At 46.2% G+C, this 14,089-nt stretch overlaps 1 protein-coding gene across 1 annotated transcript in view; it reads right to left on the minus strand.

The window, feature by feature from the left end:
- Window positions 1-5,102: 5,102 nt before the first annotated feature.
- The window catches only part of LOC119177799 (phospholipid-transporting ATPase ABCA3-like), an 84,697-nt gene continuing 75,710 nt past the window's right edge, over window positions 5,103-14,089 (minus strand). The window contains exons 24-27 of the mRNA XM_075867635.1: window positions 11,922-12,103; window positions 9,753-9,926; window positions 8,166-8,388; window positions 5,103-5,345 (exon numbers count right to left, since the gene is read on the minus strand). Of these exons, the coding sequence (XP_075723750.1) occupies window positions 5,124-5,345; window positions 8,166-8,388; window positions 9,753-9,926; window positions 11,922-12,103 (801 nt within the window). The 3' untranslated portion in view covers window positions 5,103-5,123. The remainder of the gene's footprint in view (window positions 5,346-8,165; window positions 8,389-9,752; window positions 9,927-11,921; window positions 12,104-14,089) is intronic.

The raw sequence follows: 14,089 nt of genomic DNA on the forward strand, positions 1-14,089 counted from the left end.
CTGAGCACACGAGCCTACAACATTTCCGCCTCCATCGGCATATACCGAGCAGCTTACCTCAAATTATTAGGGCACAAGCTACCGCGCGGTGTTACAGTGCCCCGTAATTCTGAAAAATCTACTTTGATACTTGACACCATAACTCGGGCTCCCACCCCAGGTTGTCGAAATTTCTAATGGCGTGGTTTTGAGACGTTGAACCCTAACAAATGTTTATGCTATAGAATTGAAAAGCTCGTTTCACAGAAATTCTTCGGTCGGCATCAGTGTCTGCATGGGCGCCGTTGTTTGTGAGCAAAAAATCATCTTAAGCGCTGCCTAAAAATTCAAAGACGCAAATAAAATAAATTGTGGGTAGAAGTCAGGATCGTACATATGCCGCTTTTGTGGCAAGCAGGCGTTCTACCACACAGTCATACGCCTGCTCAGATACACAGTTAAAGTAACTTCCTCTGCTTGGAAATGCAAGGAAAACAACCTTCATGTTTTATGGCCACGCGTCATACAGGCTTCAAACTGAAACTGGTAATATCGCAGTAATATTGCTTGGTAGAAGCGTACATTGCCATCGGCCATCAGAACATGTCATCATAATCACTTAATAGTTTAGAGCCAGCCACCGATAACAAAACACACACACGCTACTGCGCATATTCTCTTAGGACCATGTGGTGGCTCCATAGCAAGTTCGAAGAAATTTCACGTGCATAAGTGCTCGTGATCTAAAGCATGCCACCCGTTATACATAATGCAGCCATCTGTGAATGCTTCCTAGACACAAGCAGTTTTCACCTTTATGAATTACATTGCAGTAATCTACAATTTGAACTTTTTGTGTAACATCAAACAATTGAAGTACGCACTAAGTTGTTGAGGCACGCACTAGGGACAAAATATTGCTATCGCATCCAACACTTGAAGATGTAGATTAGGATCCCCCAACTTTCTCTCTCACGCGTATACCTTTTTCTTAATTTAAAAAAAAACACAGGTGATCCTTCCGTCAAAAGAATTGGTTTAGCCAGAAAATAAAATGTATCTTTTTAGAAGTAGTTGAATGTAAAGTTTTATCTTCAGTGACACCTATTTAGCATGACACTGCGTAAAAAGGAAAGATTCGGCAGATCCCACATACAGTGGGAATTGCTGATTTGCGAAGCACGAATGAGGAAGGTTGATATGTCACTTTAAAATCAGCACAGCATTACAAAGCGGGGGTAAATTATGCCGTATATGACTTTCATGTCATGATTATCATGTTTGTACGGGCCATTTATTTTCGTCATCATTCACGTCCCTTGATACGAAATTTGGTATATGTAGTGCTAGCGAAATGGCCGTGAGTGGGCTATGAACATAGCTTATAGTCAAGTTTTACATGGCACGAATATCATTATTATCATGTTTGGACGTGTCACATACCTTCGTCGTCTATTAAAGTACCGTAATACCAAACTTGGTATATGTGAAGCTAGTGAAACGGCGGCGCGCACACGTAACATTCACACGTGCGCACGCTGCGTGCAGGGACGTTACTCTAGCAAAACGCGAGAACTCTATAGTCCGACCACGGACGCCTGGAACGACGTTACCCAGACAGCACGACGTCTGTTTAGCTTCGTGACGGAAGGACGCAAAGCGCGCTCAAACGCGCATGCGTCAAAGCAACGCAGCGCACCGTGCGCCTGCGAGTATATGCCAGGCTAATCGGCGCCTGGCGTGGAGTCGCCGGCGTGACGCGACGAAACGAACGCCGACGTGCACGCGCGCCGGGTCACGTAGAAGTCTTTTGGCATCTTGAGTGTGGCACGAATCATGTTTTTACATGACACACATCTCAATATTATCATGTTTGTACCAGTCACATACCTTCGCCATACATTCAAGTGACGTAATACCAAATTTGGCATATACGAACCCAGCGAAACGGCCGCGAGCACATCATAAGTGTGGCATGTAGTCATGTTGTTACATGACACGCATGTCAGGATTATCATGCTTGGACGTGTTAGTTACATGTCATCCGTTGACGTAACGTAATACCAAATTTGGTACATGTGAAGCTAGCGTAATGGCCGCAAGCGCATCATGAGCGTAGCATGTAGTCATGTTCTTACATAACACGCATCTCATGATTATCATGTTTGCATCAGTCACATAGCTTCGTCATCCATTCCCGTCCCGTAATACCCAATTCGGTGCATGTGAACCTAGCGAAACGACCACGAGCGCATCATGAGTGTGGCATGTAGTCATGTTGTTACATGACATGCGTCTCATGATTATCATGTTTGCACCAGTCATATACCTTCGTCATCCATTCACGTCACGTAATACCAAATGTGGTGTATGTGAATAGGGAAACGACAGCAAGTGTACCATGATCATGGAGCTAAGTCATGAATCATGACTTACATGGTTTAGATGACAAGCATGTCATGATTTCTACGTTAGAGTTTGTCACTTGTGTTCGCAGTGCAGTCATTTCATATCATACCGATTTTGCATGATCTCATGTGAACGAAACCACCGCAAGAGCAACAAGACCATGAAATGTAAATCATGACATTCATGACTTGACATGACAGTCATGTTATGACTAGCCAGTTATACTCGCCATACAATCATGTTATGCCATGCGGAATTCGGTATTTATAGCACAAACGGAACGACCAGGAGAGCTAAAAGCCGTAGGCGGATAGATAGATAGATAGATAGATAGATAGATAGATAGATAGATAGATAGATAGATAGATAGATAGATAGATAGATAGATAGATAGACTTTTACATTGAACAAAGTATTGAACAGAGTCGAGCGTTGCGGTTGGTGGAGAAAGTGCAGCGACAGAGAAGTGTGTTGGGAGTGGGTGAAGGAGCCGACAGGTGCGTGTGCTGGGGCGAGCGTGCTGCGTGTGACGGTGAGAGTGACGTCAGGGTGCATCTGCGACAGAAGCGTGTGAGGGGAGCGTGATGTGAATGTGCAGCTGCGGCTTAACCCCCTTGGCAGAGCTCCAACAACTGTGACGAGGAGAACACGTCGCGGCACGTTCGTACAGATGCACGTACGTACGGCATGGCACGTGTGGGACAAAAAGCTGCTGCGCATATAAAAATGAACACAAAAGGCACTAAAAACGGTGATGTTGTGTTTCTGACTTGCCTTCGTTCTTTTGAGCTGCCACTGTAAGACATCCATATATCATGAAACCCAGAGCACTTTGAATCAGATGAGATTGATAATAACACTGTAGTATAGCAGTGCTACTACATATGTCGGAAGTTTCTTTGTTGAATACAAAAGGGGTGGGTGGAATTCCCCCAGAAGAGCTCTAGAATATCTGTCGAACATTATGTAAAACTGCTATGATGCTTCTGGTCATTTGCTTTCGACAGAGGCGCCAGCGTGGCAGCGCGTTTCTTTTTACAACTAAACCCGTTACCACACCATCGACCATTTTTGGTTCCGTAGTTGTCCACCGCCACTCCCACCAGTGTCCTCAATATCACTCGAAATGAAAAAATCGCAGCATATGCATAGCGTGAATTATAATGAGTGGGGTGAAGCGTTCATTCGTCCGTGTGTCCGAACGTGCGAGCGGGCTGATGGACGCATGGATGGACGGACGAACGGAAGCATGGATGGACAAACGCATTGGCGGACGTTCTTCCAGCACCCGCGTCGACGCCTGTTTCAACCGGGTCAACGCCTTGAGCACCACTGCTGCTTCGCATCCCATCACGGTTTCCTTCAGGGAGATGGTGAAAATTTTTCTACTTTCTCGCTATAATGTTACGTGCACCGACCCGCCCAACTGTCGATTCAAACGCATGTACGGGGGTAGCGTTTCATTGTTCCTTTTGTTGCCTAAAAGATATTGACTTATAACGAAAATGTAAATTCAGTGCTTGTCAAAAGAGATAAACCAGATAAGAATGAAAGAATAACGACGTACATTTAAAACACATTGACCCATCTTTACATAATAGTGTTAGCACGACTACTTCCACTTTCAATCACTCGAGCCCACTGTGTCGTGTCGCAATTGTGTACGTAACTTTGCGTTTAAATACAGATCATCGCCATCTCACTACCTAATACTTTTATGAACTTTATATGGCGAAGCAGACAGCCTACTAGTGAGCACCTGCGAGAAACCGGGTTCGTTCTACATCAGTGCTACAATATTTATGTACAGATATCATGCGTACTGTTAAGGGGAACACTAGCGTAACCGCCATACTTGGATTTAAATCTTGCAAAATCACAGTGGCTCAAGTTTACGTAAAACCACCGGTGATCGAGAGTTTCACTCCTTTTGACAGACTTGGGCCAAGCATGAACATTTTTTTTATCGACGCACTGTTCGAGGGTCCGAAATGAACGGTGCCCCTTGTAGTGTTTTATCTAATAGAGGACCACTCGTGCTGTAAATTTGGGTGCTTTGTTAACGCAATATATGCCAATATATTATTCACTACAATATCAATGAGAACCAACACACAGTGATACCGATATTCTACATATATACACCACAAAGTAGAAGGGGGGAGGGGGGGAGGCCACTGTTGTAGCTCAGTTGGTAGAGCATCGGACGCGTTATTTCAAGGTTGTAGGTTCGGTCTTTTTCAACGACAAGTAATTTTTTGTCCACTTCTCTTTCTTCCCATTTGCATTGATGTGACAACTTATAAGATACCCTCTACATTCATTGACCTGTCGTATTTCTCAATAATACTGCGTCTATCAAAAACAAAAACAAGCTTGTAAGTTGGCACTGCTAAACCACGATATCAAAAACACGTTTATCAATTATTTATCAATTAACTCATTTGATACGATGCAAAGACACTTTACCAGGTAACGACTGAATCTAAACACTGCTGTAAGCTTTGAAGATCAGTGTACATGTCTACGCTCAGAAAATATCGCTTGTTTTTCGTAGTGATCTGGTCCCGGCCAATGCGCTGAAGCAACACGTAAAAAGTACACATTAAAAACTGCCACATATACGTTTTTATTACTGTTGTTGGCAGGATATTACGTATGTACAAGTATGCTGCTCGCCGTTTGGTCTGGCTATAATTGAAACGCGTGGACCTATCTCTTCAGCTTTAGCCTGGTCATATACCCAGAGAGGTCGCAGATGGGTTGTTCGTCCGTCGTAGTGCTGCAGCGGCTGCCTCGCTCACTTGCTTGCGCGTCACACTGAGGAAGATTTGCTCTAGTGAAGTGTCGGTGATATAGAAGTCCTGCAGCTTGAAGCGCTTTTTTATCCTTGCCATGCGGGTGAACATCTCGCTCCAGAGCATCTGAATCCGGGATACCCGGAACTCAAGCAGTCCCTGCACTCCAGAAAAGAAGCGATGCGGCTCTTTGAGGTTCGATACTATTGGCACAAAAGTGCTCCCGTTTCTGTTTTTGTGTCAACGACCCGTTTGTTACATGCTTAAGAATTGCCTAGCACAGGTTGTGCCGAGATATCTCGAAAAGTTCCCGAATGATTTAGAATCGTGCGATAAGATTACGCGCACATTGCTAATGATAAGAGTTTATCCTAGGATTACTGCAGCCACTAACAATGCTCCGGAAATATTTCAGGTTACAAGCATAAATGCCGAACTGCTTTACAGGCATTTATGCTTGTGAATACAAAATACGTAATGGTTGTGCACCGTGTCGAAGACACAACGCCGCCGATATTTCCTCGCGAGCATACGTCGATCCCAGACCCGACATTGATGTCGACCAGTGACATTGATGTCGACCAGTAACCTCGGTTGTCATGACACATGGTGCGCAGCAGTGTAAACGCTACTCATTGCTATGGGTCGCGTGCCCCCTTCTGGCATTTGTGTACATGAAATCTCGCTACCATCAATTGCATACGAGGCGTCTGCCACCAGCTCCTTCACTTCCTCCGTTGCCGCCGCAACAAAGTGATCCTGCTACTCTTCCTCTGGTTCTCTTTTATTTCACTGTACGCCTTACAGCTAATTAGATCACTTGACGATCGATTAGTTTACGCGCCGTTACGCATTCAGTATCAATATTTTTCTTGGCACAAGTTCACCAATAATTGTTTTCTCCAACGTCACAATCACGTGGCATTATCTGATTCATACAATCTTTAAAAGCGCTCCTTTATGACAAAATGGTTTTTGAAGGATATGAAATATAAAACAACGCATTTTGTTAGAAGCATTTTGTAATGCGTGGCAGAATCTTAAAATTGCACCAGGGGCCAAAACGTGCAATATTACAAAGTACGCAGCTGCGCCGGTACGCGTGCAACCTTACGGACTTATTATCAGGTATTTCGGAACATTTAAAATAAAACAATATGTCGTAGAAAGCACTTCGAAGCAGAATTTGCTGTAGGCATTCTAGGATACTTTGGAACAGTCAGTCATACACCTTCAAGTATTTCTTTCCTGGAAGTGTGGTTGAAGCGAAGCTATACAGCGTTCTCCAGCTTTTCTGCATGAACGCATGTACAGCTGTCAGCACCTTTAACTTGAATGCTCCGGCGCGTGTCCTCAGCTTGCTTGGACTGAGGTCAACGCCACCAAGCGTTGAAAATGATATGTTTGCTGCAGTTAAGGATAGATGTAGCGCGCGTATGTTTCACTGAGCTTCATCGATTTACCAAGTCCCGGATCACTCGCCAGCGGCCCGCAGACGCCTCGGCTCATAGGCGGCTACGTCATATGCACGTGGTCTTAAAGTCCCGAACGAGCCCGATCGGCCTCAGGCCATCTGCGCGCTTCATGCTGGCTGCATCCGCTGTGGCATCTCCTATGCCAGGCTATGCTGTCTGCTCCCTCCATAGCTGTGACACAGGCCACAACGCTGACCTAATTTCAACCTAAGCAGCAGTTAGGTAGTGAATAATACCTATTTCTGCTGTGATGCAACTTACTGTAAGTGAACTACTCGAGCACGTGCGCACCATAGACCAGTCCAGTAGTTCCACCGCTGTTTCTATTAGCGAGTATAACGCGTGTTTGCCCGACTTTCAAGAATACGCACATCCTCGACGTGGCTCAGAACACCGATGACAAGAACTGTGTGCGCACACAATGCGAAATCCAGAAACATGCAAGAAGCGGACAGGAAAGCAAAGAGAGAGCAAGAGCACGTCAAACATTTCTGTGACTAACTTAAGGTGGCCGCACTGGCATGCGCCCCACGTTGTCGGCTGCCGGCTGTCTGAAAGAAAACATTCGGACGGTCCCGGGCCGCCCGCAGGCCGCCAGGCACGCAAAAAAGCGAACATGCGCCCGAGCGATCCCGGACCAGTGGGCGGAGATTCCAGTTCGTCCCCTAGAAAAACGAATGCGGCGCCGGTGTCCAGGGCCGTACGCAGCCGTCCGGGACGTGTAAATCGATTAAGCTCACTATTACATTGCCGTTTCCAGTCTGCCTGACCAGCGGGTCGAATGCATTCGCTTCGCATCCAGTTTTCGCCACGTTTCGCTCGTGTCTCTGTTATCGCGTGCACCTATGACGTTCGTTGTCTTATATTTATCTCGACAATGAACCATTGCGTGCGGCAGGTCACGCACTTTTCGTGCAGGAAAGAACGCCATGGGCACGTGATAACGTGGCCACGAGCAATACTTGGCGAAAATGGGATGCTAAGTGAGTGCATTCAACCCGCTGGTCAGGCAGACTGGAAACAGAAATTTACTAGTGAAACAGACGTGCGCTGCATCTATCCTTAACTGCAGGAAGCATATCACTTTCAACGCTTGGTGACGTTGACTTCTAAGCGAGTCGAGACCACGCGTCGGAGCGTTCAGATTAAAGGTGCTGACGGCTGTACAAGCGTAATAGGGTAGCTTGTGGTCTTTAAGTTTCATCCTTGACTACCTTGCTACGAAGCTCTGCAAGAGTTCCGCGCACATATTTTTTGTACTCATAGAAAATGTCAAGCGGAACCTTATCTTGACGGTGGCATAGCCACAACGAATTAGGTTTACCAATTTTATGCTCTCATCCTGGTCACCACAATCACAATGAAATGGCGGCAAGTTCTCCTTGTACAGTTCACTTGAGTCCGCATGAAATTAGAAGTGGGGCTCCTTAGTGTCTAGCAATTCTGACATAAATGACTAGGAGCTTGAGAGGGTAACTCTAGACGTTGTTTTAACGAAACTTGCCTCGTAGCTGTGCATAAGCTCCACGTCTTGGAAATTCTTCCTGACTTCCCGGGCCACATCTCGCTGATACAAGATGTCTTGTTTGCGGTCCGGGTATGTTTTCACGGTGATAGTGTAGCCCTGGCCGAACTTTTGTTTCAGGTGTGCCAGCGAACCCAGGCACTGCAGCCTTCCGTCTCCAAGAATGGCAATGCGATTGCATAGAAACTCCACATCTGCGAGGCTACAGATGACAGAGTTCAGAGCCCATTATTCATTACAGCGAAACAAGAATATTGCTTCGTAAATATATAGAAAAGTCACAGTTTCGCCACAAGGGGGAATCAGTGAATGAAATAACAGCAAATTAGACTGTCATATGAAAACAGCCTTACCACTCGCACAGTTACTAAGCATGGGTGCTACAGTAAACGAGGTGACCTTCGTGGGGTCTGTGGCTTCCATGCCCTGTGCGTCTAAGTAGGGCGCGTTACCGCCACCTTGCGGGTGGTAGCGAATAAGCCTCTGCCACGGCTTAATCCTCTTCGCAGTGTGTTGTAAGGGCAGCTCCGAACTGGCAATTGCTCCATGTGTGCAGTTCTATTTGTGCCCTTCGTTATATACTTAGCGAGTTTTGAACAGATTGTCTTTAGTCCGCCAACACAAAGTGGTTCCCTGAAGCTTCGACAGCAAGTGTGGTGTCTCGTAATTGTTTTTCGCATCGTAGGTAAAACGAATTTTTGGGCTTCATTTCAGTTTACATTAAATAAGTTGGTGCACCGCCCATTGTTAAAAACACTCGCTATAATGAACCACAGAGACCCGCAGGCAGAGCTTAGCCGCAGAAAAAAAATATTTTTATTTATTACTAAATCAAAAGGCATATACGTCATCAAACATGAAACTTCAACAGCGTCCCGCGTTGGCAGTGTCAAGACGATTCCTACAAAAATATAACCACGCGATGACGTCACACGTGATGGGTCCATTCCCCCATAGGGTTAAGTTTAGGAAACTATGCATTCCCACCTAAGTTCCTTGGCGAGTATAATGTCTGAGATCAACCACATTTTGTCATTATGACTTAACTAGGTCGTCGAATAGTGCCGTCATTGCATGACATCATCGTTTGGGCAAAGGTGGGTCAATCATGGAGGCAGTGTTAAACCAGGCGGGTGGCTCCCATCGTGGAGGCAGTGCATAACTGCGTTCAGTGCGCTAATCACTTGGAGGGCAGTGGGAATGGTTTAATTAATCGACTGAGAAGAAATAGATTGCTTCTGCCTTTCTGTAGGGTCAGGTGTATACATAAAGGACGCCGTGAACTATTTCTTTTCTGTGCGCAAGCTGTGGATGAGGCCGGATATTGCAACATCGCCAGCTGCACAAGTTAATTCTATTCACCTTAAGTTTATCGGCAAGAATACTTAAAATAATTTTGGTAACATTTTCGCCTGCGTTTTGCTGACATCAATTCTGTGAGAAAAAAAATGACGTCGAAAAAATTCGCTGAACGCTGGCGCAAAGCGCTTCTGTTTTCAAAGATGTTGACTTTCGTTGGTTAGACTACTCTATTTCGCCATGTATGGGTTAGCTCGAGTCTCTTACCTGTGAGAGGATAGCACAATAGAAATCTTCGTGCGCCTCTGCAGGGAGCTAATGTATTTGACAATTCGCTTCCGCGAAAGGATTCCTATTCCGGAGTAAGGCTCGTCCAGCAGGAGCATCCTCGGCATGCCGATGAGCGACACGCACAGGCACAGCTTGCGCCGGTTCCCGGCGCTGCACATGCACGTGGCAGTAACGCATGTAGGCGCCTGCACACTTTCATAAGCAGGCTTAGTGCTATTCTAAAGACATATTCTTCACCAGTCGGGAAGTTGCTAGTCGAGCCACTCTGTCTATATTGTTTCTTAAGGAAACAATAAATTAGTGAGGTGCTTTTTGCCAAATTATTGGGCACGAAAAACAAGAGATTTCAGTCTGCAGTCTGACGAACATTTCACGAGGTTGGTTGCATTTAAAAAGAAACAGCTTGGAGAACGCTTGAGCCTCACCCTCAAAAGAGCCACGTGATAGGAAAACTGGATTTCCCTAAACACTGCCTTCTCAAACGCTGTGCTAGCAGTGTGGCAGTTTGGGCTAGGTGGTATGACATGACGATAGCTTTAGCGTGAGAACAGAACGACAAAAGAGAGACAAGAAGGACACGAAGGACACGAGCGCTCGTGTCCTTCTTGTCTCTTTGTCGTCGTTCTGTCCTCGCGCTATAACTATCGTCGTGCTGTGCTAGCATCGGTTCTCGGCTCATGCCAGAACCATGCTGTAAGAAAATGAATGACTATGCGTGTAACGTTGGCTGTTTCAAAGTATCCTTGAAGGTATACAGCCAGTTCAGTTGTTGGGCCTCCACTACGCCATAAATTATGCCTCTTGCAAACATAGAAGGGCCCACTATGCTTCCGTAAGGCGACACGCGAACCTACGCAGCTGTATATTCGCTTCGTATCCACGCACTCGGCTGTTCGCGTTTCACTCTATACCACTAGTAGACTCATTGTTGACCTACTGCACCATAATTAGTGGCTGTAAATATTGGACTAATTCAATTTTCAGAGATTCCTGCAGCTTACACAAAGGAATTACAAATTCTCCTGAATAGTTGGCAAGCTGTATCATTCATTACAGAACAGGATGACTCAAATTTGTTCCAACACATCATGTCTTGCTACCAGCTCCAAATAGGCACTTTGATCAAAGCCCTAATTTGGCCGGCATACTGACCTACTTTTTCCCAATTAAAGGTGACGCACATTGACTTGGCTGAAAGTAAGCTTCGCTTCTCCCTAATTAACAAAACAGAGTGGCAGAAGTGTAAATTACAATTGAATATGTATGCGCAGTAAAAATGAAGTTCAGGTAAAGGGCCAGTGGCAGAGAAATGAACGAGATATTTAGTGTTGTGACGGGAAGATATAAAAAAGCGTTGCAGATAAAACCTGCAGGAAGGAAACAGGCAGTGTCATGATTGGCTGAACAGTATAATCTTACGGTTACGCCAATTCTTTTTAACGCGACAGCGTTAAACAGATTGTTTCACCGAAATACAGGTGTCTGCATCGGAGTCGCCGGTGCCTTCGTTGACTGTGAGGTGAAAATTGGGATTTTACGACCGTAAGAATTCAAGATACAGGCAAATAACTAATATACGATCTTCGGTCTGAGTGAACATCAAAACCGGGAAGGCTGTGTAACAGGCAGATGTTCTACCATTGGAGGGCTAACGTCATTTTCGTAAGAAAACGCTATAAGAATTTATAGAGAGGAGTCTCCTTAACGCATGTAGTTTATTGCATGTGAGAATTGTAGAATAACTGTAGAATAAATATTTGACTTGCGCAGCAAGTGGGTGGTTTACACCAGCGAACCCAGCACAGACTGTGCAGCTCGGCAGGTACACTTGCCACCTCATACAAACGCGTAGCGGCCCGTTATTTTTAAAAAAAATGAGGGATTCGGTTTTGTGGAAATTTCGCAGCGGCATTTGCAGTTGCGTTTACCTTCAAACAGAATATGTTACGAGCACAAATGTTCCTTTCCTTCCGGTGCAACTGAATGTGATCAGCAATAAGCCCAGTTACGCTATCGCATTCTACTCTTGATGTTGAAGCTCGAGAAACGCCTAAGTTTTTCTTCCTTTCTAAGAGCGTGAGTACTCGACCACATGACGTAAGTATGAGGCAATCGAGTGCCGTAATTTGCGAAAATTGTGCCTACCTATACGTGCCGACTAGATGATCTCCGATGTCATTCAGATTGAAAATCTCCAGCAACGCATCCACGTATTCTTCGGTGATCGGAATCCCACGCAACCGGATGTACAGCATCAATGTCTCGATGCCCGTCAGAGCATCCAGCAGGGCGTTGCTTTGCGGGCAGTAGCCGAGGTGGCTATGAAACTGTTGGCACGAGAATGAGCGGGAGTGACTTTGACGCACATACCCACATTTTTGAACGTACATCTGCATAGCGCTGCTCAACGATAGTTGCAAAGTATGCGCCCAGAATAATAAATTACTGCAGGTGTGTTGTGCCTTAGTGCAAAGAAAACAAAAAAAAACGCATCAACTGGCGTAGGCTATTCTCGAGTAATATTTTTACTAGAATAAAGGTGTATATAAAAAGCTTGATAAAAGTGAAGGAAGGAAGTTTAGAGAGCTTGTTTTTGTTAACACGAAAACATGTAATCCCTAGGTCCCTGCACTGGCGTGTTTCTGTCATAAAGGTGATGTTATAAAAATAATGTACTGACACATTTCAAAAAAGAAATGACAGCATATCCACGGGATGAATGATGGAGAGTGGGGCGAAACTGGGTCTGCACGCCGCTGCCGCGTCGCTTCGACCTCCCGCTGTCGTAGGCTGGGATCTTGTCGGCACTGCCTCACAGCTGCACGGCACGCTTCTGTCTCGCGCGCTCGCACATCGGGGTTCTGTCTTCGAGCGCGAGCTACCGCCGCCTTGCGCGCACTCCGTTCTGCAACCTTGCTAATCTGCCGACCTTCTCAACACGCACGTGTGCCAAAACGGCTTTTGCTTTGCTACACCACGCCCCCTAGCGTACGGCACCGCCGACAAACACGCGATCGCTAGCGTCTTCGTGTAGCGTCATTCCTATTTTTTCGCGCGCTCGCACATCGGGGTTCCGTCTTCGAGCGCAAGCTACCGCGCCTTGCGCGTATGATACATTTTTCGGCAAACCATGAATACCCACTGGCCGCGTCTAACCGTGTTTGGCTGTCTGTCTGTCTGACGCATAGAAGGAAGAATGAACGGACGCATGTACGAATCCACGAACGGACGGACGTATGGATGTACGCGCGAGAGGATGGACAGACGCATGAACAGACGGATAGACGCATGGACGAACACAGAGCTTGAGGCATGGACGGATGGATGGACGGACGCACAGACGAACGCACGAATGAACGGACGTATGGATGAACGGATAGATGCATGGCCGGACGGAAGCGCGTACGAAAGCGCGAAAGGAAGAGCGGACGGACTCATGGACGCTTCGCCCCACTCATCATCACTCACTCCATGGATATGCTGCGATTTTTCTTATTTATCATATTACAAGTAACGTCCTTTAGTATCGTACCGTTTTCATTTTTCAGCGTATATGCATTTCGTTCAATGTACAAGTACCGCCCACTACGGCTGATTCAAGTACTAACGAGAGGTGGCTACATACCATTACGATGGGACGCTTACCCCACGCTTTAAGGAGCTTCTCTCCTAAAATAAACACGACAGCACAAGGCACTGTTGCGGAGCATCAAACCAGCGACCGTATACGATTTGCAGCGTACGACGCAAACCACTCGGCCACAGAACGTACGTTGTCAAGCTTGCTAATGGGAAGCCCTTTAGTAGACCTCAGAGCTCTAACTTCGGCGAGTTTTCGTCGTCAGTAGCGCGACGCGCTCGCGTTGGGCGCGCTAAGCTTGTCGCCTCTTGCGTTTTGTTGAGCGCCGCCTGCACAGAGCGTGGTCTGTCCAGCACACGCGAATATGAGACTCGTGATTCGGGAGGACACAAAGGTCACTTCTTTTGCTGCCGCGGCCGGGTTTACGAAAAGAGCACGCTGTTCCCACACGAAGAATCACGAATTGAGGGAGTTATTCACGGTTGTTCCGTGTAAAATTGTATGTTCGTTTCGTGCGTATTTATTTCTGTTTGAACAACGCGTTTTAAGTGTCCATCTGCGAAAGCTGGTCGTCCACATTTGCCCTGTGCATGCTCATTTCATGAGTGCTTTTTGTGGAGGAGGGCGCTGCGAATTTCAAGCTTCTTGCCATTCTACGCGGGACTTCGCGATTCGTTGCTGTAGCATTCATTCATTCACCCCTTCGCGAAACAATGCACATTAAACGCTCAAC

Source organism: Rhipicephalus microplus, chromosome 1 (assembly GCF_043290135.1).
Source record: "Rhipicephalus microplus isolate Deutch F79 chromosome 1, USDA_Rmic, whole genome shotgun sequence".
NCBI classification, from domain to species: Eukaryota; Metazoa; Arthropoda; class Arachnida; order Ixodida; family Ixodidae; genus Rhipicephalus; species Rhipicephalus microplus.